The sequence below is a fragment of the Poecilia mexicana genome, unplaced genomic scaffold (assembly GCF_051168715.1).
Source record: "Poecilia mexicana isolate PSO_F unplaced genomic scaffold, ASM5116871v1 scaffold_17, whole genome shotgun sequence".
NCBI lineage: Eukaryota > Metazoa > Chordata > Actinopteri > Cyprinodontiformes > Poeciliidae > Poecilia > Poecilia mexicana.
Genome location: NW_028263386.1, coordinates 11,804,371 through 11,829,847, shown reverse-complemented (window position 1 = coordinate 11,829,847; position 25,477 = coordinate 11,804,371). Strand labels below are relative to the sequence as shown.

General features: G+C 38.7%; 2 protein-coding genes across 2 annotated transcripts in view; one reads left to right on the top strand and one right to left on the bottom strand.

Annotated features, from left to right (window-relative positions):
• greb1l (GREB1 like retinoic acid receptor coactivator) overlaps positions 1-7,514 on the top strand; it is a 61,585-nt gene extending 54,071 nt beyond the window's left edge. Inside the window, exons 29-34 of the mRNA XM_088014346.1 lie at positions 701-863; positions 1,333-1,560; positions 1,638-1,779; positions 1,891-2,091; positions 2,544-2,682; positions 4,707-7,514. Of these exons, the coding sequence (XP_087870472.1) occupies positions 701-863; positions 1,333-1,560; positions 1,638-1,779; positions 1,891-2,091; positions 2,544-2,682; positions 4,707-4,870 (1,037 nt within the window). The 3' untranslated portion in view covers positions 4,871-7,514. The remainder of the gene's footprint in view (positions 1-700; positions 864-1,332; positions 1,561-1,637; positions 1,780-1,890; positions 2,092-2,543; positions 2,683-4,706) is intronic.
• A 2,438-nt stretch (positions 7,515-9,952) lies between these two features.
• abhd3 (abhydrolase domain containing 3, phospholipase) lies at positions 9,953-23,939 on the bottom strand. The gene is made up of 9 exons (XM_014998308.2): positions 23,685-23,939; positions 21,945-22,108; positions 19,656-19,838; positions 18,158-18,203; positions 14,392-14,504; positions 14,021-14,194; positions 12,626-12,674; positions 12,375-12,540; positions 9,953-12,168 (listed from the first exon to the last, which is right to left on the bottom strand). The coding sequence occupies exons 1-9, from the start codon at positions 23,844-23,846 to the stop codon at positions 11,987-11,989; spliced, it is 1,239 nt and encodes a 412-aa protein (XP_014853794.1). The 5' UTR covers positions 23,847-23,939; the 3' UTR covers positions 9,953-11,986.
• Between the last annotated feature and the right edge of the window lie 1,538 nt (positions 23,940-25,477).

The window sequence follows — 25,477 nt, the reverse complement described above, 5'->3', positions numbered from 1 at the left end:
ATAAATGTGGAGTGTGCCGTAAAATTACAGTATATTATGCCACAGATACGGACACATCTCTTTAATCACTATTGAATCTTTTAAATGCAGAAGAGCATTGAATATATGTATATTTATATGAATGTGGCTTGTAGGTTTCTCAACCTTTCTGTTTACATCCCATCATGTTGATAATAACCGCAGCATGTAGGCCAGTGGGGTCATTGGCTATTACTCTTGTGACTTTGAGCATCTTTTGTAAAGATCAAGGGTAAAAGCTTCTTTTAGCCAATCTGAGGAAGCCGCCCTGTATGACAACATCAATGGCATAATAAGGTGATTTGAAGAGCAGCCAATCAAGTGTGTGCTCTGCTTGAAAGAGGTGCAGCAGAGCGAAGCTGCGACCTGACAGATCACAGTTGTGTCACCTTGACCCCTAAAGCGCGGCTCCCTGCCAGTGTTCTCATTCAGGACAAACTGTTTGTGCTGTACACACATGCAACGTAAACTGTGTTCTGTACCATAAAAACTGTGACTTTCTGCTTTTTATTAAACTGCAATAGCTCACATTTTATTTGTATATGGATATGCAATTTAAGGACAGCATGGGCATACTCATTACCTCCATCAGCAATTTGCTATGGCTAGAGGAACCTCTGGATGTTGTACTTTTAAGGAAACATGAATGACACACAGAGTAATAGGCTCCTGTCTGTTTAAGGTGCTGCTCGCTTCATGATCAAAGAGCTGTCATACCATAACCTAGAGCTGGAAAGGAACCGCCTGGAGGAGCAAGGTGTCAAGAGACAAGATGTATGGCCTTTCATTGTCATGATGGACGACTCGTGTGTGCTGTGGAACACCTTCCAGCCGACAGATGGAAGGTAGAACGGAGCTGGAATAACCTTGCTTTCCCCCAACCCCAAAATTGGGAGACAATATCTGAAATGAAAAGACAAGCTAAACAAATCATGTGCAATTTATCTCGACAGTTGGTGACTGTTGGAGTTTATAAGTTTAACAAATTGTTAATTATTATTTTTGAGGTTATACCGCCTTATCTTGGCTAGATTTCAGTACTGAGAAGTCCTCAGTACTACCTGTCTGGGATGAACTAGTCTTTAAAAACTAAACATCACCAGAAAAATGATTCAAACTGATGACGTGCGATGGTGATATTAGTTGTCTTTTGTCAACCCTATTTCCATTTTACCCAAATAGCTACACAGTTTGCATTTTTTTTCCACATTGCATTCAGGATTGTGTTGTTAGGGGTTTAAACTTTGCATTTTTTTATGATAATTACAGACCTGTTAAAGTTGAAACCTTTCTTCCTTTCACTTGTTTTCTCAGTGAAACCTCCGATGGAAGCTCAGGCATCACCAATGTGTCTTTGAAAACAGTGCTGCAGCACATGGAGAACACACCCAAAATCTCCCTGTATGCTATCTGCGGTGTCCGCAAGTGGAGCAGCAGCCTGGCCCACAAGACTCCCCAAGACCCTTTCAGTCGGTGTCACCTCCACGACTTTGTCCTCCTTAATGTGGACCTGACGCAGAACGTTCAATATGACCTCAACCGGTAAGTTCACGTCCGCCTTTAAGCTGTTAATAACGTGTGCAGTAGTTTTGATTATTGGTCACCGCTGCCGTGTGCAGGTACGATTGTGAGGAGGTGGACTTTAATCTGAGGGTGAACAGCAGCGGGTTGCTGATATGCCGCTTTAACAACTTTTTCCTGATGAAAAAACACATTCCAGTCGGGGGGAAGAAAGATTTTGTAGTCAAACCGAAACTTGTGGTGAGCATTTCGTTTGTATTTTGAAGCGTCATTGACTGCCAAAGAGATAAAAATATGTACATTTTCTTTTTGCTCAACCTCACCCTGCCGGGCCTACTTTTGTCTCCTCAGGAAATTGAAAACAAGGCTCCGATCAGCCCGTCTCAGTACGTTTGTGCCCCAGACAGTGAACAGACCCTATTAGACGCCCCGGCTCAGTTCCTGCTGGAAAACTTCCTGCAGAGCTGCAGCCGCAGACTGTTTCCGAAAGCCGTTCAGAACAGAAACAACCCAGTTCTGTCCATCGATAGTTACCTCAACCTCAGCCCAGAGGTAAGATCTCCCAGGAGATTAGGCTGAGCTCTTCAGCTACTTGTCCAGGAACTGAACAGCGAGGAGTTATTATATCTGTGTTCTAAATCTGAAAATTTCATTCTGTCGAATATCTTTAAACAAGACGTCTTTGCTGGGTCTCTTTTCAAAGAACATTCTGACCTGCTTACAAGCACATGTGCCGACGGCGAATGCTAACGAGGCAACTTCTGTATATGAGATCATATTTGTGACTTTGCACAACCTCAGCACAAACAGTTTGCTTATGTAAACATTTCTTCTTTTTGTTTTGTTTTGTTTTATTCCACACAATCTGCACAGTTGTTTGTTCTGATGAACCCAGAAACTTCCCGACACAGGTTTCAGAATGTTTCTAGGCAATACGTATCACCTCTTGTTTACTTTATTTTACTCTAGCGGCAGCGATAACGTGTCTTACATTCTTTTTGCAGATTTCTGTGTGCTACATCAACTCTCGCCCACACTCCACCAATCTCAACCATCAGGGTCTGGTGTTCAGTGGCCTACTACTTTACCTGTGTGACTCCTTCGTTGTTTCCGGACTCCTCAAGAACTTCCGCTTCCTGAAAGGTGACAGGCCTCCATGTTTGCAGATTGAAATTTTAACAGTTACCTACTTTGTGGAATTACAACCACATACTTCAATGTATTGGATTTATTTATGGTAATAATACAAAGTGGAAGGACTAGTATATGATATTTGGTTTTGGTTATACAAATAAACATCTAGTGGGTTGCATATGTAATACAGTTGGGTCTCAGAAAAAAAAAGAGGCTACAAATTGACATCATGCGTTTCACATTTTTTGAATCTAAAAATACTTAATATACAGGTGCTGGTCATAAAATTAGAATATTGTGATAAAGTTCATTATTTTCCATAATGTCATGATAAAAATTAAATTGTCATATATTTTAGATTCATTGCACACCAACTGAAATATTTCAGGTCTTTTATTGTTTTAATTTTGATGATTTTGGCAAACAGCTCATGAAAACCCAAAATCCCTGTCTCAAAAAATTAGAATATTATGAAAAGGTTCTCTGAACGAGCAATAAAAATAATCATCTGAATCAACAAAGTAACTCTAAACACCTGAAAAAGATTCCTGAGGCCTTTAAAAACTCCCAGCCTGGTTTGTTACTCAAAACCGCAATCATGGGTCAGACTGCTGACCTGACTGCTGTCCAGAAGGCCATCACTGACATCCTCAAGCAAGAGGGTGAGAAACGGAAAGAAATTTCTGAACGAATCGGCTGTTTGCAGAGTGTTATATCAAGGCACCTCAGTGGGAAGTCAGTAGGAAGGAAAAAGTGTGGCAGAAAACGCTGCACAACGAGAAGAGGTGACCGGACCCTGAGGAAGATTGTGGAGAAGGGCCGATTCCAGACCTTGGGGGAAGCAGTGGACTGAGTCTGGAGTAGAAACATCCAGAGCCACTGTGCACAGGCATGTGCAGGAAATGGGCTACAGGTGCCGCATTCCCCAGGTCAAAGGTCAAGCCACTTTTGAACCAGAAACAGCGGCAGAAGCGCCTGACCTGGGCTACAGAGAAGCAGCACTTTGGACCACTGTTGTTCAGTGGTCCAAAGTACTTTTTTCGGATGAAAGCAAACTTTGCATGTCATTCGGAAATCAAAGTGCCAGACTCTGGAGGAAGACTGGGGAGAAGGAAATGCCAAAATGCCAGAAGTCCAGTGTCAAGTACCCACAGTCAGTGATGGTCTGGGTGCCATGTCAGCTGCTGGTGTTGGTCCACTGGGTTTTATCAAGGGCAGGATCAATGCAGCAGCTATCAGAAGATTTTGGAGCACTTCATGATTCCATCTGCTGAAAAGTTTTATGGAGATGAAAATTTAATTTGGTCTGGAATCGGCCCTTCTCCACAATCTTCCTCAGGGTCCGGTCACCTCTTCTCGTTGTGTAGCGTTTTCTGCCACACTTTTTCCTTCCTACTGACTTCCCACTGAGGTGCCTTGATATAACACTCTGCAAACAGCCGATTCGTTCAGAAATTTCTTTCCGTTTCTCACCCTCTTGCTTGAGGATGTCAGTGATGGCCTTCTGGACAGCAGTCAGGTCAGCAATCTGACCCATGATTGCGGTTTTGAGTAATGAACCAGGCTGGGAGTTTTTAAAGGCCTGAGGAATCTTTTGCAGGTGTTTAGGGTTACTTTGTTGATTCAGATGATTATTTTTATTGCTCGTTCAGAGAACCTTTTCATAATATTCTAATTTTTTGAGACAGGGATTTTGGGTTTTCATGAGCTGTTTGCCAAAATCATCAAAATTAAAACAATAAAAGACCTGAAATATTTCAGTTGGTGTGCAATGAATCTAAAATATATGACAATTTAATTTTTATCATGACATTATGGAAAATAATGAACTTTATCACAATATTCTAATTTTATGACCAGCACCTGTATTTATTTAAAATATTTTGAACACCATGTATCATTTTAAGTGTACTACAGCAGCTGTCACACTCTCTTACAAGTGTGTGGTTGTAACATGGACATATGCACAAAAACCGTTTAAGCGGTGTGAATATTTTCCAGAGCCACTGGAATAACCTTGATTCTTCCCTCAGGCGCCACCCTCTGTGTGATCTGCCAGGACAGAAGTTCCCTGCGTCAGACCATCGTCCGCCTGGAGCTGGAGGACGAGTGGCAGTTTCGTCTGCGGGACGAGTTTCAGACGGCCAACTGTAGCGAGGATCGGCCCCTCTTCTTCCTGACCGGCCGCCATGTTTGAACCCACAAGTGTTCTGTAGCTGCGCAGCTGGAGAATCTCGGTCACAGTTAGGAGTACTTTTGGATCTCCCGTGCAGCAGTTCCCTTGATGCCTGCTTGTTGACTCATCTCCACTTGAGCTTGTTTTTACTTTAAGGAAAACTGCCACCAGGTTATAAGAAGCACAGCTCAATTGAAGCTTTGCTTGTTTTCTTGAGGCAAATATGGATCCGATACAGGACTAATGGGGTATGTCCAAATCCAGTATGTCCAAGTCTGGACATATGTTTTTATCTCAGGGTTTCAAATTGAGGGAGATTTAAGGGATTTAAGGCGTTATGTTTTCTTCTCTCTGTTTATTAACTTATGTTGGCACCAAAGACTCAGCTGCACCTTGCCTTCTCCATTTGCTTTCCAGTTCAGCCTTTGAAACTCCAAGAAGCTCGTTAACGCTTCATAGCTAAGTGATATCACAACAGAGGCTGCGTCACAAGCAATTTCCAACATTATTAGCAGCCGATGCTTTTCTTTTACCAATGGGATTTGACTAGTAAGCAACTATTAACCTAGCAGATTTACGTTTTTTTTCTACTGTGCCTCTAAAGCATGAATGTGGCATTGATAATCTTTCCAAGAAGAAGCCGTGAGTGCTGTCATACTTTCCAAATGACTTAATTTCTGTCATCACAGCTAAGGGAGTTTACAAGCTACGACTTTTAAAGAATGTAAAAAAGTTTATCTGCGTATGTGTAATGCCAATCAGAGAGAGCAGCCCGTGTGTTAGAGTAAATAATTTGCATTTCGACATTTGCTGACTCAAATCCTGAACGGTCAGAGAAATAAAATGTCATAATCAAGCTCCGTCACTGCCTTTTATTTTGCTTCTAACTGTGCCTAGGACTGCTCCTGTTGTGGTGTTTAGAGGCAGTTGGCTTCTTCGCTGTTTGCATAGCTTAAGCCAGTGGTTCCCAAACTTTTTCTTCTGCGCCCCCCCCAGTGGTTTCTGCGCCCCCCCATGGATTACAAATGGCTGTCTGGTTGAAACGACGGGGGGGGTGGCATCGACAAAATGAATGTACGTAGCTGAAAATAGACACCAACATCGGTAGCCTACAAGGTGCTTGTTAAGCTTAAGGTGATGTATTGATATTAGCTAGTCATCTTTTAGCTAACATTACCTGCATCCAACAGCTTTACTCAACTCAGTCGGTTAGTTTGGGGGAAAAACTGTGAAAAGTTCTTTGCGTTTTGCTGGTTTGCTCCCGTGATCCTAACACACCTGTAGCTCCGCCCAGCAGCAGCAGGTCTCCTTCACAGGTGTAAACCCAGCGCGACCGTCGTAGCGCTCATGTTGCGTTTAAAGGCGGCTCGGAAAAACAGGTTACAACATGTTAACAACGGATTAAACAGTTTTAACTGCTGATAAAAGTGACAGAGGACACAAATATGGGAAGTGTGGAAGCCTCTATTGTATCAAATTGACAGGAATAACGGAGAGTTGGCCATTCTAAGGTAAAAACCCAGCGCATACAGATTCATATTTTATTTGTTTCTCATCCAGACGGCTTCCCGCGCCCCCCCTGCAATGACACGGCGCCCCCCCTAGGGGGCGCGCCCCACAGTTTGGGAACCTCTGGCTTAAGCTGAAGCCCCGCAATTGATAGGAAGGGTAATCAGAGGAAGAATAAGGTGTCACACTGTTAAAAAAGAAGCATACTTGAAAAGTGTTTTTGTGTATTTCTCCACAGGGTTGTCATAAGAATATGCCTTAATTGTTTTACACAGCCACAAATAATCTGTCATGATGACCAATCAGAATGAAGAAAAAAAAAATACAAGTCAAAGAAATGTTTGAAAGTAAGAAGGAACAATTAGAATTTGAACTACTGTACTGTTGAAATCTTTGTTTACATTATTAATATATTATGTCATCCCCTTACCGACTGACGGTTTATGATGTTATGTTTTAGCCTTGTGATACTCTTTGCCAGTGTATTTTGGTTGTGTCTTTCTGCATTTTATGTTGCAAAAAGGCTAGAAGAAATCTACCTAGATATATATATGAAAATATGTTTGTATCCCTTTGTGTCCATTCGTTCAGTTATCATCAACAAATGGAAATCAGGTCCATAGAGGAGCTTTTTCTTTTTCTTTATTTATTTGACTAGTATTTTGGACTGATAATCATGTTCAAGTGAGATATTTGATTGCATTCTGAGGCGGGGGGCCACTGCCCTCTTCAAAAACATCTGTGAAGGCATTGCACAGGAACCCAAATGGATGTTGTTTTAGATATACTGAATGTTATTGGAGGGTAGGAGATGTGAACTTGCACTATTCAAGTTACCAGTTGAATAATATACAGCAAACAACTGCTCCCTCAGAAATATTCCACACATAAGACTCGGTCCATAGCATTATTTTTTTTTCTTTCTTTTTTCTTTCTTTCCTTTTCTTTTTTAAATAATTTAATACTTAATATGCAACTTGCTCTCACAATCTTTGCTGAAATGTGTCTCGATGTCTTGTGCAGCTCAGTGGTAGCCTTGGTGCCTGGTTGATCTACCTCATGTTTACCATTGTGATTGCTGGCTGTGAATAACATAACAGTAGAGTCCTATTGTTGTTGAAAATTATGAATGTAATAAAAATGACTTCTGAGTTTTTCCTTTTGCTATTACTTGACTTTTCTCATGAATTCTACTCTAATAAAATACATGTAGGATTTAGAAAATTAAATTAGTTGTTGGTGTAACAATGCATATATTTGGATCAAATTTGGTGTAAAAGACCACATTTCAAAAATATTCATAAGCTTAGGCTTAACTAATTATTTGGCTTATTTTACTCATCTGTTATTCCTCCCATGTCAAAAAGACAATACTAAAATTTGTCTCAAAGATAAAACACTACTCAAAAATAATGTTTTCAATCTGATCTACCATGATAACATTTAAACATCTTAGCTGCCAACCACAGCTAAAATCTTCAGTTTATTGTCAATGACGTCCTAAAAGTTTAGGAACTTAGCTTTCTAGCAAGTTTAACATTAAATCAGTTCAAACAGGATAAGAGCGGTACAACATTTTGCCCTGAAAAATGTTGTAGCAGGAATATTAAAAGAGCAGGAATATTAAAAGAAGTAGCAGGAATATTAAAAGAGCCAAAATTTGGGAACAAATCTGTGAAAGGGATTAAAGTGTAAAAGGAAGTACAAAACATGGAAATCAGCATCAAATGACTGTTTTCACTTCCTAATATTTACGTAAGGAGAAACTTTGAGGAGCTTTCTTTTTCTTTTTTTTTTTTTTAAGTTTCGATTTCCAATGCATTTTACTTAGTTGTGCTTCAGACACACCAATTTAGTGCTGATGGGATTTAAAGTTCAAAGTATCAGCAGCGTTGTCAAAGTTCATTTTAGGATCTAAGTTTAGTTTGCATTTAAATATACACACCTATTCAGTCTGAAACTCTTTCGCCGACTTTTCTTTCCTCAACACATCTCCAGATAAACTGTGTCCATGCACAGTAATCCCACTAATCATACATAAGAGAAATGGTCTCTTAATGTCTGCTGGAATCTTCTCTCGGAGTGCTGCAAGGGCATAGGAGCATTGCCAGTCCAGGGACAGTACTATTTCAGCTCCTGTGAGATAATATTAGAGCACATTCCATCTACCTACAGCTCCAGTGCGATATGACACATGACTATTTTCAGCCAGCACCTGACTGATTAGGATGACAAAGACAGGCCAGTAATAAGTGCCTTGCACTTTAATTTCTGCTCATTTTATATTGTGCTTATAAGACAAAAAGCTAAAGAAGTGGTTAATTGTAAGAGATGTTTGATTTCGGATGCTTCTTAAATAGTAATAGAAAGAAGAACCCTGACACTTTCAAACTGTTTCACATCTAAATACTTAGAGAATCTATTAAATGTGCAAGTATTTTTATTTCATTGATGATGTTCAACATTTTTTGCTAAACTACTTTACTTTATAGACACTAATCACACTCCAGTCATGTTCCTGTTTCTAATAGTTTCACTTAAGCAAACATAAGCTGTTTTCTGTTAGATTTAAGAGTAGCTTTGTGTTACCATAAAACAAAAATAAGGTAATCCAAGCAAAGATTCAGCATAAGCTTCTGTAGAATGATCATGAATCATGAAGAAAGTGGGTTTTCCACAGAAAGCAGAACAAATATTATTGTATTAAGTGATTAAAAGAAGCAAGGAGCCTGCAGGCTGAATTTTATTTAATTCAGCCTGAATTATATGGGTGGCTGAATTTAATGGGTCTTATGATTAGTTGTTCATAGCATTGCATTTGAGCAGAATGCGACACCATCAGTCAATAGTCAGGTCACAGCTATTTTCTTGGTCATAAGCATGGTTGAAGTATTAAATGCTAGTGTGATAAGAAAGACATATGTAAAAAAACAAGCCCCAGTGTTTCATGACATTAGCACATACTGCAGCTTTGTACAGAGTAAGCAAAAAAAAAAAAAGTAATAACTTCATGGCAAAGAACACAGCAAATATGCTTTGTAAATGTAATGAACCCTACCAGTAGAGATGTAGTGCATAAACCAAATAGCAAGATTATTATTTTTTTTTATCCTCAGGGTAAAACAAATTCACTCAAGTCAATTCAACCAAATGCTTCCCTACACCATCTAGCTAAAAACCAAATTCTGTCAGTGGACTTATTGGGGGATTGCACTTTAGGTAAGTAGAGTACTGCAGGATTACAGTTAGCCTTTTGTGGATAACATCCACCACTGCAGTGATGCATATCCTATCAGCTGCTAAGCCAGCCAGCGTGGATTGAGTCAATTCCAGAGACCGAAAGCTAATGTCGTGATGCGAGACCCTGCAGTCACACACTAATGCTGCAGTAAACCCACTCCAATGGCAGACTGTCAAATGCCTTGCTCTCAGTGTGATTTTGAGATGGCTTATGTGGAAAAAGAGAGGAAGTCTTTAACTTTGTAATTGTGGACGGTGCGTGGTTATTGTTTATATTCCACCGCAGAAAGATTACCACCCACATTGCAGAGAAAACGCTTTCAGCAATCAAAAGCACAGGAAACAGGAGGCAAATTGACCTAGACTTTGTTTAATAATTCAATAAATACAGCATCATACACTAAAGATGGTAATGTCAATACAGTAGTACTTATGCTATAGACAGATTTTATATTTAAAATCTTATTGCTGCACAGTTTAAACAAATGTTTACTCGTCTTCTTTTGTGTGCCGTACAAAACTAAATGCAGTATAAATGAAAAGGAAAAAACAAACAAACTTGCCTTCAGTGCTACAGTTACAGGACGTGATGATGAAGAAACGCACTAATTTTCCAAAACAACTGAACAGTAAAATTCAACGGGAAAACGTAGTCAATTTATCTTCATGCATTTTGTTACTGAAATTCTGGCCACCAGTCATAAGTGTTCAGTTCCTCCATGCCAACTCATTAATGGTAGCCAGCCCGTTGATCATTGTTGGCAAAGGAAAGCAAAAGTGACTGGAAACAATACAAGCTACACATCCTTTAAAGCAGCAAACACCACTTCAGACAGCCAATGTGCAAACCACGTCCTCACATTTTACTTCATTTAACTCAAGCTGTATAAAGCGCCCAGAGAGCCACATAAATAACCAACATTTTCACAAAATAAATTTCATGGCATTTGCACTCTACTTTAGGATTTTCACTGTCATAGCTCTGAGGAAATAAGTGCCTTGCGTTAGACAGTTAGAGGCATGGTAGTACCAACTAAATAGTGCAACTTTACATTCCTTGTCATGGATCAGATTTTCTCCATATTCTCCATTTGTAAAACTATTTGGTGTGCGTGAAAGTAAAAGAACTTAAAGTAAAAGTGCATGTAGAATATACCCACAGATGAAACAAAATCACATCAGTAGATTGTCATTGTCATCGGTACACTGCATGTTTGTTTAAATGTGAAGCTACAGCCAGCCGTCAATTAGCATGCAAACTGAAAGCAAAGTGTTATCTCTCCTCGGTCTCTTTGGGTTTAAGCATGTATCTTTTATCATCATCAAAAAAAAAAGAGAACGGAATAGAACAAGTCAAGGTACAGAAATGGCTCCAAAAAGGCATCCTTGTATAAATTAAAAACAATAAATCCTAATAATTTTATCCTTGAAACTAATAAGACAAAAGGCCAAGCAAATGTACAGAATCTGTTTATGTCTTCAAAATTTAGAATCACTCAAATATTCCCCCTTTCACTGCCAAAATATATGTATCTAAAGATACCAAATATTTCACAGGTGTGTACATCTATATTTGATTTCTTCTTTCTGCTTTCATTCCTTATAGCAAAATGTCTCCTAACAGCAGCTTCACATTTAATAGGACATGGAATCAACTTTCTGACCTCTCTAAAAGAAAGCACACAAGCATAATTCACGGGTCCAGTTAGAACTCAAAAGAAACAACATTATGCTTTGTTAACAGCGAATTAACATCTACTTTTAAAAGGTGGAGTACGACGCAAAATGAAGGAGAACACATTGACAAAAGTGACATTTCACAAGAAAAGAGAGGAACAAGAGAGAAAAAGAAAGGAAATCCCTGAGGGCTACAATCCTACTGATGTAAGTGCTAAAAACTACGTAAGGTTACATAAGTCAGACAGTACTTGAGTTAACTTGATGGGGGGGAAAAAAGATAAATAGCATGGGGTTACCACCAAATTCTTAGGCTGAACAATATGAGAAATATTAAACCTTTCAGAACTGACATGAGCAGCTATGCCTATCTTTGAGTTCACGGTTAGAGTAAAAATGATCTGAATCTGAACGCAACAGAAGAACTGCATTTAATAATATGCCCTTTAAATAAGAAAACGATATTTTTTTTTTTTGCCTGCGGCAGTGGGAGGAATAGAACGGATCAATGTAAGGCAAAGATAGCATCAAGACAAGGCAAAGAAGCTAAAAACAATAAAGATGAATAACATTTGGTGTTAAGGAAGGAAGGAATTATAGAGAGCTGGGAATGAACAATAAAAAGGATGGAAATGGAAGAAGAAAACGATGGAATGTAGTGAAAAAAACATGGGTGATGATGAAACGAGAGGACCACTCTAAGTTGTCTTATCAGGAGAGGTCTTTAAGCCGGCCGCCTTCTTCAATGACGGCCTTCGCGAACTGCTTGAAGACTCGGTCCATGTAAGTGCTCTGTCGTGGCCACAGACCCTCCAGGAAGCCAATGTGGCCTCCATGGCAGGTTATAAGCAAGGCCAAGTTAGGGTTCTGCTTCACCACCTCCACTGGAATGGCTGCAAACAAAACAGTGGATTCAATGCCCTCTTTCCTGTGGTTTCGCATGATGTGAGTCTACCAGTTTCAGTTCATGTGAGTCTGATTAGCATAAATGCCATTTCTGGGATGTTGGGCAATACTAGCGTCAGGTGCATATCACACCTACACCAACACAAAGCTATTTATGTGTAATTGTGCAATTAAGAAAACTACTGTAGCTCACCGTGAGATGGAGAAAAGACGTCATCAGCAGCGTTCAGACACAGCATTGGCACCTGCACAGATTTCAGCTTGTGCACAGGACTGGCATCGCGGTAGTAGTCGTCATTAGTAGGATATCCGAACATGATGGAGGTGAACCTCTCATCAAACTCTCGGATAGTCTTTGCCTGTACAGAGCAGGTAAAACTACTCAGTCCGGCTTATGTTTAAGAAATGGCTCCAAATGATTTAACATGACAGACATGGTCCTACCTTCATGACATGGTCAATGTCATAGCACTTTTCAAGCACCGGTCTGTGTCTGCAGGGAGGAACATTGGTCAAACTGACACTACCTCTACAGAGCTAATATGATTTTTATCTAAAAGTTACAAAACCATTCCAAGTTCATTTCACACCAAAGACAAAATTAAAGGGGAAAATGACAGAAAGTCTGATAATTGTTTAAGATATTTTAATGTAAAACATTTTTAATTCCTTCATGTTGGAACATGTTTAAATTGGGATAACAAAGACAAAATCTCTTTGATTAAATTTCTGAGCATAAATATAGGAGGACTAAGTGGGGATTTATGGAGAAAAAAAACTCCCTCAAAACTCTGTCAGAAATTTGTGATAAAATTTCAGAAGTCCTCTGAGATTAAAATGGAAAAGAAAGGATGTTTGTGGAGACATTTCTGACATGTTCGGAGTCACAGTTTTTCCTCTGTGACCTCTCCACCAGGGACTGCTGGGCACCTACATTCTCCCTCTCTGCATGCAATCATTAAAATCAGCAGGATGTAAAATCAGCAGGATATGTGCAATTTCGGTAACTTTTCCTGCTCTCCATTTGATCTTTACTGACCAACCTGACATTATTTCTTGTCCAGTTTGTGTGAAACAATAGCATACGTCCAGAAATTAAAACATATTATTCCCATAACTAGCTTCTTGTTTTTAGTTTAATCTCAGAGAACTTTTGACTTTTTGTTCCAGATTTCTGATTTAATAATTGCAGAAAAATATTCAGTAAACCTTCTGGTAAATGTCTCAGTGTAGTCTGAAACGTTCTGCATTTTTGTTGTTTATTGTCAAGATTTTTGGCTGTTTTTGTTTTTTCTGTGTTGTAATGTAATTTGTTTGCTTTGCCTTAGTTATTCTTATTTGACTGGATCAACCTTGCTCCTGTTATTCTTCAGAGCTATCAGATCTTCTTCTTCTTAATGGCAGTTGGCAATCAACATTTAGTTGCATTACCGCCACCTACTGGATGTCCACTCTCTCATCCGCACCCTGTTAGCGGTCAGCCACCTGTTCCTTGTTGGCGATCGAGCTTCTCTGTTTTTAAAGCTCCACTCACTCATCCACCTGGTCACCATTTGTTCCTGCTCCCTCTGTTCTTCTTGTTATTTTAAGTACGTTTTTGTTTAATCATTTTTTCCATGAACTTGTTTACCATCAACTCATTCCACTCACAACAATGTCACAATCATGACTGTAAATGATTTGCAGGTTCTGTTAATGTTCTTCAGAGGTTAGTATAATATGTAATATTTTTTTATACAGCCAAACATTTAAAAATGCTTGTTTGTGAGAGTATTTTGGGAGCAGCATTTCTACGGTGTGTTAATGGCTTGTGTTAATCCTGCTCTGGCCCCGACTGACCTGTGCACAGAAGCTTGTAGGCAGCTGGTGAGGTAGGAGTTGAAGAGGAAACGGTCCAGGGGTTTTTCCAGTGACGCGGTGCACTCAAACACGTCCCAGCCTGCTGAGAAGACTATGACCCCTTTCAGGCAGGTTTTCCGGCCCTTACGACCCAGGTAGTTGGCCAGCATCATCCTGGAAGTAGAAAGAGTGACATCTGAAGGAAAACAGGGATTCTATTTCAAAGCAACCCCTCAATTTATGGGATTAGTGATTAGCGTTGCCACGCAGCACTAAACACTGAGACAAACAATTTAAAGCACTAAAGTGTCCAATATCATCACTGAAACGTTTTTTTTTTCCTGTCTACCGGCGCTTGAATGTTTCTTTACCCTCCCATGGATACACCAGCAGCCATCATTGGAGCCGCTTCATAGGTTTTCTGGATGTGATCAATAACAGTCTCCAGATCTTCTGTGTTAGCGGCGCAGTAGGTCCTCGGGGTCTGGAATGGACAGGAAGGTAACCTAGTCAAAGGTCTGCTTCTCTATCTGCAGGACAAACGTTACGGAGATCTAAGGAAGAAGGATGGAGCAAAACAAAAGGCAATATTGCAATAAAGCTGGTAAGAGGCTGTTTCATGACTCGAAATTGGAGCAGAACTTCATATTTAGGCAGGGTAAGGACCCCAGACATACAGCCAGAGAAACAAGGGCCTATGTCAATATATTCAGAGATCTTTGCTGTCCAATATTTCCTGAGAAGAATTGGCATAAAAATTTCTCTCTAGATGTATATGGGACTGGTAGAGACATTTCCTAAAAGACTTATAGTTGTGATTGCAGCTAAGTGTGGTTCTACAAAGTACTGACTCATGACAAGTAATAGATAATCTTTTTGGACTTTTCTTTCATTGGGCATTAAACCGTTGCAAACAAGTAGAGCAATACAAACACAACAGGATATTTTCCAATTGAACACTTTAGTGTTTTATAACGGTTGGACCTGTTGTTCACTCATTAGAGCTGTAAGGTAGATAAGGGATCTATTTTTAACAGCTGCTCCTGTTATTTTATTTCTTGTTTGTTTGACACTCAAATATTGACTGACTGCCATCAGCTTCAATTGCCCCATTAAAATAGCTAAAAGTCATGTCATGCTGACCTTAATGGCTGCTGGCAAGTTGCATGCGCTCCAAGCCACAGCTTAAACAAATGTTCAAGTCTGATTAGAACCTCAGCAGCTTTCCTCGTTTGAAAGCATCGCATAGCGCGCTCTGTTTTGCAAACAGCATCAACTGAGATGAGGAAAAAGAAATCCGAACTCGTCAGTTGCAAGTACAAGCACTTTTACTTAGCTGTGCATGAATATGTTACACTGTAGATATACTATGAGAGATTCAGAGGTAGAGAAACAGCTAGTTTAATATTTACCATGTGAAAAGGCATTTGTATCTCTCAATTTTTAATATCCAACCTCAGACATGTGCTGGCAAGGCTTAAAAAAAAAAATCCAGATTTTTTTTTTTTCCTTTAGCCTTTCAAATTTTGCTTGTTGCATGTCCAGTTCTTTTTGTTGCTCAATCAAATCCTCTAAAGGAAAGATTCACAAAATGACTAAACTAAACTGAAATATGTCTAGAAACACGTGAAGACATTTCCTTGTGTTTATGTTTTTCTCAGCATGTTGCACATCTCAAATCAGACCCAAAACTGAAAGCTGATTTTCAACTATGTGTAAGTAAGCAGGTTATATGTTTTTAGCTTTTAAATCTCTTGTATATAAATACAATGGATGACTTTTATCATCAATATTAACAAATTTCAGCCATTATCGTTTAGTTGAAAATTACATAAGAATAACTGTGTTCTCCCCTGGAAAAAAAACAAAAAACAAACAAACAAAAAAAAAGCAGTTCAGCCCCCCACCCTCTAAACAGTGCTATCAGTGAGAGCTGGTTACTTAATATTTAAAACCAGCCAGTTGGCTGACAGAATCCATTTAACAAGGACACTTTCCCAGGATGCTGTTAAGCTTTTTAAGGCCTCCACAATTAGAATTCAAGGAGAAACCTGTGGCTTTTCCTCCTCTACTATTTCTCTTGTTAACTCTTCAAATGGTTAGGAACTGATTAAATAACCCAAGAACAATCAAATACATGCAGTTTGTGCAGTTATGGTAATAAACTGCCCAGAATAGCTCTGGACAATTGCAGATAGATTTGAATCATTTCTGTCAGGGTGGAAGAAGGATTCTACAGCATACAGTTGCTTCTGATAAGGAATTATTGGAACAATGTAAAAGGGTGGGGGGGATCTGTTTTAAATTTATAAATTAGTAAAAGAATGTCAAGTAAAAAATACGCTTACTCTTTTCACTAGCAAAGTCCTTATTGGCATCAAACATTTTTATAATTTCTCACCAGTTTTTTTTTTTTTTTTGGTATGTTTCCACTGGTATTTTGACAGTTTATCTTTTTTTTGTGATTTCCTCAAAGTCTTTGAGGTGGGAAAGCTTTTGTTGAACTTTTTGGTCACAATGACAAGAATTGTGAGTGGAGTAGTCAAGGAGAGGCTTCACCACTTAAATCCATTGTTTCAACTGTCAAGCGCAGCAGAGGCAGCAACATGGCGAGTGTTAAACTGTCATATAGGCACCGGTGCACTGCAAAAACTGGATGGAATAATGAGGGAGGACCAAATTCCAAATTGGTCCTTCTTGTTCAACGTTATGTCAGCGTGGTTAAAATATGGATTCTAACAAAGCAAATATACATCAAAGCTTGATTTGGAATGGGCCAGGTGGTAGATCTTTAAACTTTAAGAACATTCCTGACCTCTGAGTTCTAAACTTTGCATTATAATTTTGTTTTATGTTACCTAAAGCCCAGTTGGGAACAGCCATTGCAAATTCGCTTAGGCTATAAATGTATGGTGCATGTTATTTGTTATTAACACTCACCCGAATAGAAATAAATTCAAATTCAAATCCTTTTGAAAATGGTTGGACTCTGCTTGATAGCTGAGTCAGTGGCAGGAGAGCAATCAATTCAAATGAGATCTACCAAATCTGATAAGAAGTATGCTCTAATATCCAGCCAGAGTTAATTCAAATATTAAAAATAATCTAACTAAAATATTAAATACAACTTTAAGGACAATCTAAATATAACAACTAACTACTCCATGCAACCATATAATCTAATTATAATCTATAACACCATACAATCCTTTATAAAATGCGTATTTGTGGCAGGAAAATCCTGAACACAGTGGGCCATTCAGAACTACTGGCCATAACAAACAATAGAGAGCTTTCATTGTAACTGTACACACTCACAGATGTACCAAGGCTATTTAATTTCCATAGTCTTTAGCACAAATACCAACTGAAGCAAGGGAGAACATTCCTCCTTTCCCACTACTTGATCCAGTTCCAAGGTAACAGGGTCCAACTCCTTTCTTGTGTATAAATACAGCTGAGTCAACAACATTCGAGACAAACTGCAGTGCAACAGTTTGAGCCACAGCACATCAACCTGTATGACACTGGATGAATTATTTTATTATTTTGCAATATCTGAATCCTGAAAGCGAATTAAAAAATACAGTCAAGCAGAACCATAAAAATCATATAGGCTTATTCTGATTTATGTCCACAAAGAGGAATCTTTGACAAAGACAACCCTCTGTGGGTAATATAAATACAACTGAGGTTTAGCTGGGAACCCGGTCCAGCAGCAGTGTCACAGTACGACGAGATCAAGGAGATGTCGCCACTCTACTGCAATAATTTACATGCAAACAGTTAAAGTGCCATCCAGCTCAGGGTTTTGTTTGTCGGCTAAATATATCTCCAGTGTAAAAGGACAGGTGACGCCAGGTGTCGGAGTGCTCGGTGCTGCTATTTTTCTAAGGATCTGCGTTAAAATGAAGTAAGTGTCTTCATCGCTGCTGTGAAACTGTGCTGTCTGTGCTCAGTCCATGCAGTCTTTCTGTGAACTCTCTTGGAGACACTGACACAGAAAACTAAGCCACACCAGTTTCACCGTAATGCCCTGTAATGCATCTGTATTATGGGTGATAAGCCAAGGAAATAAAAAAATTGTTTAAATACTGAATGAGACGTTGAAAGTCAAAACACCTCATGAACTCTTACCAGTAGTGTTTCACCAGAAACCCCTCTGTTGTTGAATACCACACATCTGTAATGCAAAGAGAAAAACAAGAAATAACTTCATAAATCTTTATGGTTTCAGCTTCTTCATAAATTGTACATGATCAGACTATCATAAATGTTATCGATATACAAATGAACTCATCTTTATTTACTCTGTAAATTCAACAAACACTTCATTATAGAGCTAGCAGCTCTGGTAGGATAACTAAAAATTATATGGGTTTTTATTGAGAATTGTTGACCAAGAGATGCCACTCTTTGATAAAATTCTCTAACATTGAACTTTATTTTCACATCTCCTACGTTCCTCCCTGAGGTGTGTGGTTGGAGAATAAATTCTGGTCTCTGTCCAGCGCCTAATTTGTGACAATTACAGTTGTGTTAACCATTGTAACACTGCCCAGAGTTTATATACGAGCTCGCTCGGATGAGTTGCTATATTCTTAAAGGCATGTCCTGACTTATGAAGGTCAACACTTATTTTGCCGTTACTTAAAACTGTATGTCCTCTTGTCTTTCCCCTTGTGAAGAATTTGTAAAAGACAATTTTGGCAAAAAACTGTGTAAAAAGGTATCAAAAGTTCTAAAGTATTTCTAGGTTCTAGAATTAGAACTCATCGACACTAACCACATTTGTGTCCTTTTAGAATGGGGAAAAACCATCACCTTTTAAAAGGAAAGCATAATTTGAATCAATTATTTTAATATAAAAGTACATTCTGAATATGATGAGGTCAAACAAAGGGTCCAGCTGTGCAAAAGGCATGTACTACAAATGAAAACATCAGCATCTCTCCTCCCTACATTTCCTTAGTCATCTATCATGTGTCGGAGTCAGTCCTGCTGTTTTCTAACAGCGTAAGTCAGCAGCATTTGTGAAGCTACACAGCACGTTGGGAAGGAGGAGGTGGGGCAGCGACGGAGGGGCGCTTAAACACACTCTGCAGCACAGACACGGGAGCTGGCCGGAGCTAAGCTGCAAAGCTTGTACAGGGATAAGCTGTAATTAATTAAGCTACACGGACAACCGTGAGGGGTGGAAGATGCTGAGTATGCCGGCTCTCTTCCTCCATGTCATCCCAAAGCCGGTGAAAGAATGAGTGCAGGGAACACAGAGACAAGCTGTTGGAGATGGGAAGAAAACAAAGTGAAGATAAAAACTGCATCCCTATGCAACTCTTCAAGCTCTTGGAACGTTTTACTGTTTACAAGAAAAGCGCTTTAGAAAGGCCTGAGCAGCCCACTGTGCTGGTGCACTTTACCTAAAGTAACACCAGATCCTGTTTCTGATTAATATATTTAAAACTGGAGAAGAAGTCAAGAAAAACTGCGTGGAAATGTAGAAAGCCTGCAGAATATTCAGGCTAGAGAGCAGATGACATCATAGTGCACAGCTAGCCTCAGCCTGTGATTCAGTGTCTTTGAATGTCTGCTCAGCACTGGACCGCAGCCAGCGCGTTTGGCCAAGACCACCCACCTATAACCCAGATCCCGGCTCTGCTGGACCATGTGCAAGATGTAGGATTCTCGGCTGGTGCCGGTCAGGCCGGGAAGAAGCAGCACTGTGGGCCTGGTGGTGGGGTCGGGATAAAAGAGGCTGTCATCGTTGTCGAACCAATCCACAGATATCTGTCCTCCATCTGCTGCCTTGATTAGCTCGCTGCAGAGACGAGAGAGACGCAGCTCAGCAATATGGCTCTTCCCGAAAGAGACCCTGCATCAGCATCTGTATCTATCAGCCTCTTTGGTCCACTGATATACAAACATAGGGGAGGCTACAAACTTCTCATTTTCAAACTTTCTTCCAGACTAATTTTAGGCAAGGCAAGGCAATTTTATTTATATAGCACATTTCAGCAACAAGGCAATTCAAAGTACTTTACATGAGTTAAAAGGAAATACAAACAAAATAATAAGGTGTAAATACAAAACATAATTATAAATAGGACTGTATGACATCAGGAAAATATTTAAATGTAATACTAATGTAAAAAAAAATGTGATGACAATATTGATTAAAATTATTCCCATTTTCTTTAGAGTCCCTTGCCTTTGTGATATTATATACATGCATATTGCGATGACCACTTAAGGATGAATGGATGTATAAATGCCATGCGAGGGACCAGAGGCATGGATAAATGGATGGATGGATGGATGGATGGATGAAAAGACGAACTGACAATGGATACAACTTTCAGACATTGAAGAATAAAGTTGGGAAAAACACATATTTTCTGTACTCTTATTTTCTCTTCCAGATTGCATAGGAATACTGAGGCAAGCCCACAACACACAAACAAACAATGGTGATAGGAAATTGTGCAAATGAGTGGAAAAGTGGTGATTAACTCCATCCTCTGCACAATCTAAGCCTTCAGATGAGTTCCAGGTAAACTGATTACTTCATTATATCCATCCCAGAGCCGATGGTCAAAGGGGAATTGGATATATGAGCAGAGCGCTCACTTACAGCTGCCTTATTTGTCTCGTGAACATCTTTTCAGTGGACTTTGCAACACGTGGCCAGTTCAGATAAAGAGCAGGGCAATGCACCATTAGCTTCTTATGGCCACTCAGTTACTGCACTTTACAGCTGTAGCCTGGAATGAGGATCTAGTCTTTTAAGACGCTGCAGTGGACATAAAGCCATGCTGTACTGCCAGTGATGGGCTTGGCCGGCCTTAGGTTGGAGGCACCGGCATGAAATTACAGAACCTGCCCCGAAATATACACCCGAGGCAAGACTTTAAAGTCAAGAAGGACTGACACAGAAACCTGCACACAAAGTGGGAGGAGGTGCATCGCTAATCCTCCCATCAGAAAACAAGGTGAGTGAAATTTCAGCCAGAAAGCTTACTACAAATAGGACGGATTTCACATTGGCCGTCTTTGGGTCAACCTTGGATAATTTCATTAAAGCCCTGGGAGATTGTCCAGCTGTTCCCAGAGGAAATTTTCTAAGTTCAGCAAATGTGAACATTGTTCTTACCCAGCTTGATATCAGAGATCTGCACTAGGATGACTTGGGCATTGAGGGAATACAAGTCACCTTGACAAAAGAGAGCATCAAAGCATGGGCACTGTGAATGTCCTTGGGACCGACTACAGTGGAGGTTACATTTAAAGTAGAAAGTAAAATTTACAATTAAATCAACAGTCACTGTTTGTTTTTGCCATAATGTAAAACCTAAACAGCCAAATTAAATCAAAATAAGACCAATTCAAAAATACTTTAATCAAATCTTGATCAAAAACAGATTCATCTGGGATTAAGCTACTGTACACAAAATGCTGCACAGATTTGAGTCCCTAAATCCATTTTTTAAAGCAGTAAAATTTGATTTTCTTTCTTTTTTTTGACCAATCTCGGGTATTACCTTTATACAAAACATGTGACACATTTTAAACTTGACACTGAAGACTTCATATGCCATAAAGGACTGTCACATGTCACAGCACAAATATGAACAAGAACAGAATAAATTTCACAAAAAAATGCTTTATATTGTAAATACAGAAAATCCACATTGACGTAGTAGGCAAACAATAACACATTTAAATACATTTTAAATAAATCATACATGCGCTTTAATTGACATAAATTACAGAATGCTTTTCCTTTAACACAAATTAAACTATCTCTAACTCTTGAATTCAGCTGGGTTTTGATTTCAGCTTTCAAAAAAAAAAAGTACAAAAACTGAAATTAGATTAACAGCCAACAAATTATGTGGTACACAATTTATAATGGAGAAGAACTTACTTTCTATAGACAACACCAGGTTTGGCTGTAACAAAAGGTCTCAGCAGAGTTTGAATGCGACTCTCCCAGCACCAAAATGTGGGGTAGTAAGTCTCTGACACGACTGGACATTGCTCCTTTAGAAACTGGTAGAACTTCTTACCGCCAGAAATAAGTTGAGGTTTCTGTAAAATAAAAGGGAATAGTTTTGCTGTATAATAAAAATATGTTATATTTAAGATAATGCAATAAGGATAAAAAGGTGAATTTACAGAATCTCAAACTCCAAGATGACTATACAAAACACTGTATGAAATGGACCAAGGTAGAAGCATTAATAATGATAATAATTATTAAAGCTCACATGTGCAAACTTACATGTAGTTATTTAAAAATGAGAAACCCGTTGGTAAAACCCAAAAAGAAACTTTTGATGTAAAGTAATACAAATTAAATGACTGCGAGAAGTTACGTTTCCTTAAATTTACTTGTAAATTGTTGACTGTGTGTTCTATGACATTGTATTTTTGTGTTTTTATGATGTAAAGCACTTGTCGGTGGAAGGTGCTATACCAATAAAATTTTATTTGGTTTGATAATTTAAGCAACATTATCAGCTTAAATAATAATGTTATTTTATTCAGCTTAAAAAGATACTTAAACTGTTTAAAAAAATGTTAAAAGCTCAAGGCAATAAATTTACTCAATAATACAACTCTAAAAGATTAAATGAAAAAGATAATTTTGAGGTGTCGCACCTTATCTGATTGATTGATTTTAGTTACTTTTTTCTAATCTGTTCTAGAATCTTCTCAGCTCAGGACTAACCTACTTCCTGTTGTCACATAGGTTCTGTTAGTGATTGATTCGACAGGTAAGGCTGCAATACAGTCTAGGTGTTAAGTTGTAAGTTTAAAAATCTGGTTAATCGCATTTTAATTTATTTAATAAAAATAACAAGGGGGTGTGGGTTACTTACTCATGTAGTTATTTTATTGGACAGCTTTTTTTTTTTTTTTTTGCTAAATTTTTTATTTGCTTGGGTTACCTTTGACTTTAAAATAGACTGTCACTGATGATTTGAATGAGACAAAAGAAATGTTAGGGACAAATACTTTTAGTGATGTATTAGGATTAATTGAGATGATGTATCCTTCATTAGCCATAATCATATTGCTAAATTTCAATTTGAAACGCACATAAATGATTGGAATAGCCACTATTATCAGCTTTAAGCAATTTTACAAAAAAAAACAACCCCTAAACGCATCATTTATCAGATTTATGTCAACCCACTATTACACGATACTCATACACATTTATTGTTATCCTAAAGGTCATGTATAATAGATTATTGTCACTATTGCATTAAATCTATGATGCGAGTATCCATAGCTTGCCGGGTCAATGACGGCAACAGCATGTGTTACATAAAACCCTTCAAGCAGAGTAAGCGTTGTCGACACAGCAGCGGTTTCCAGCAAAAAATCGGCCTTACTCGGCTGGTCTCGCCATCTACCAGTCATTATTGAGGAGCCAATATACATATGTGCAGCGTGTTCATGAACAAGACAAATGCATTTTGTCTATTTCGGCGGCACATATGCAGTTCCCGGCAGAAACTGCGGTCAGTGAACGCACCATTCGGCTTTCATCCCTCACCGCCGGAGGATGCTCCTCAAGGATAAATCCACATCTGTTACCCACATCTACACACACGCAAGCTGTTTGACGTGCGGAATCGCGTTAACATCGACTTACCTTGGCTACCGAAATTAAATAATAGCAGGTGTAAGCTGCGCTGAAGCCGAGTACCAGAGACAACCCCACTCCCGAACCAAACAGCCCAACTTTCACTTGATTTTCCAAATAATGTGAAAGGTCCCTTGTCAGAATGTTGAAATTCAAGTCCAGCGAGATCATTGCAAGGTTGCTCTTGTCTCTCTCGGAGCAAGGACAGCGGCCAGCTCAGTTGGGATTCAGCTGCGTCTGCCTGCGAGCCAACTGTGAAGGAGACGGTCAAGGGGAGATGGGGAGGGGTGGAATATATGGACAAGCGAGAGGTGGCGCTCTTTGACCGACCAGCCATACACCACTGATAAGATTTGCTCTTTCTCCCCCTGCAGGCCACAAAGTGAGGGTGCATATGTTTAAATTGATCTGATTATTAAAATGTGGTATAATGTGCATCACATGGATCTATATTGACGTTGCTGTACAATTGTGAAAAAAATACGAGAGATACTTCCAGAATGTGGAAGTTACTAATTATTATTGTGTGGTTTTAATGGGTTCATTTGCTTTGCCTCTAAGAAGAAAAAGAAAAAGAGCATTTAGATTTTAAACTATTTTTAAAACTATTATTTAGACACTTCAGTCAAGAAGTGTCTGTTTAAGGCACCACTATATTGAAAAGTAATTGCACATGGTTTGTTTTGATAAATTTGATATGTAATAATCAAAGTCATTATTTCCACTTTCCAAGAGAGACTTGTGAGATAGTGGTATGAGGACCAAGGTAAACAGTTCCAAATATGAATGTGGCTTGTATTAAATTTGACTTTAATCTCCTACTTATAGAACTAAATTGTATCGTTATCAATTTGAAACGTATAATTATGAAGGCCAAACTTCTGAATACATCTCAAATAGATATTATTTTACTAAATTGTGATTGAACCTGACACTATAATATATAGATTTAGAAAGTCAAAATAAGGAATTTGGTGATTATGTCTTTAAATGTAAGAATCTGGTGTTTTAAAGTGGCTATAAAGTCAAAGCAATTTCATAGTTCTTTATTATGAATCACATTTATGATTTACAAAATCAACACCATGAAACTCACACTTATGAGTCTGTTTATCCATTGATTTTAAATAACAACCCTTCTGGCCTGGAGACCGAATGAGTCAGAAATATGACTGAAAGTCAGAATTATGGTTTTATATGGTATTTAGGTAAAAATATTCATAATAAACCTTTTTGATTTTGAAAGTAAAAAATAATAAACAAATGAATCGATTAAATATAGTGGTAGGACATGGTTAAAACTGATGACACAGCTAGTAATGCCACTGTGTCTGCAGACTCACCAGGGACCCAAATGCTCCAGCTTCACCGTGTGGTAATCCGCTGTAATTTAATTAACAGAGAACGTGTTGAAATCCAAAGGGCCTTGAGGCAACATTACAACCCAACAGAGACTGGGTTGTCTTGTGCTAAAACCGTAGAAGTTAACTGTGCACATAAGATACAATGTAATGAGGAGAAGTTTTGTATATTCCTCTCAGATACAGTCTGGTATTAAGTATTTCATTCAGCATATTAGTTGTTTTATTTATTTATTATTCTAATTTTATAATCAATTTTGTATTTATGAGTTTCAATCAAAGCCTGCCCAAGATTATGTGGGGCCCAAAGAAAAACACTGATTTGGGGATGTTTAAGCCCATCACCAACAAGCCATCAATGGATCACAAAGATTGTTTACATCTTCATTTGCTTGACTTAGTGGAATGTTAGTAGTGCTTAAGTTGACTCTCACACAAAGG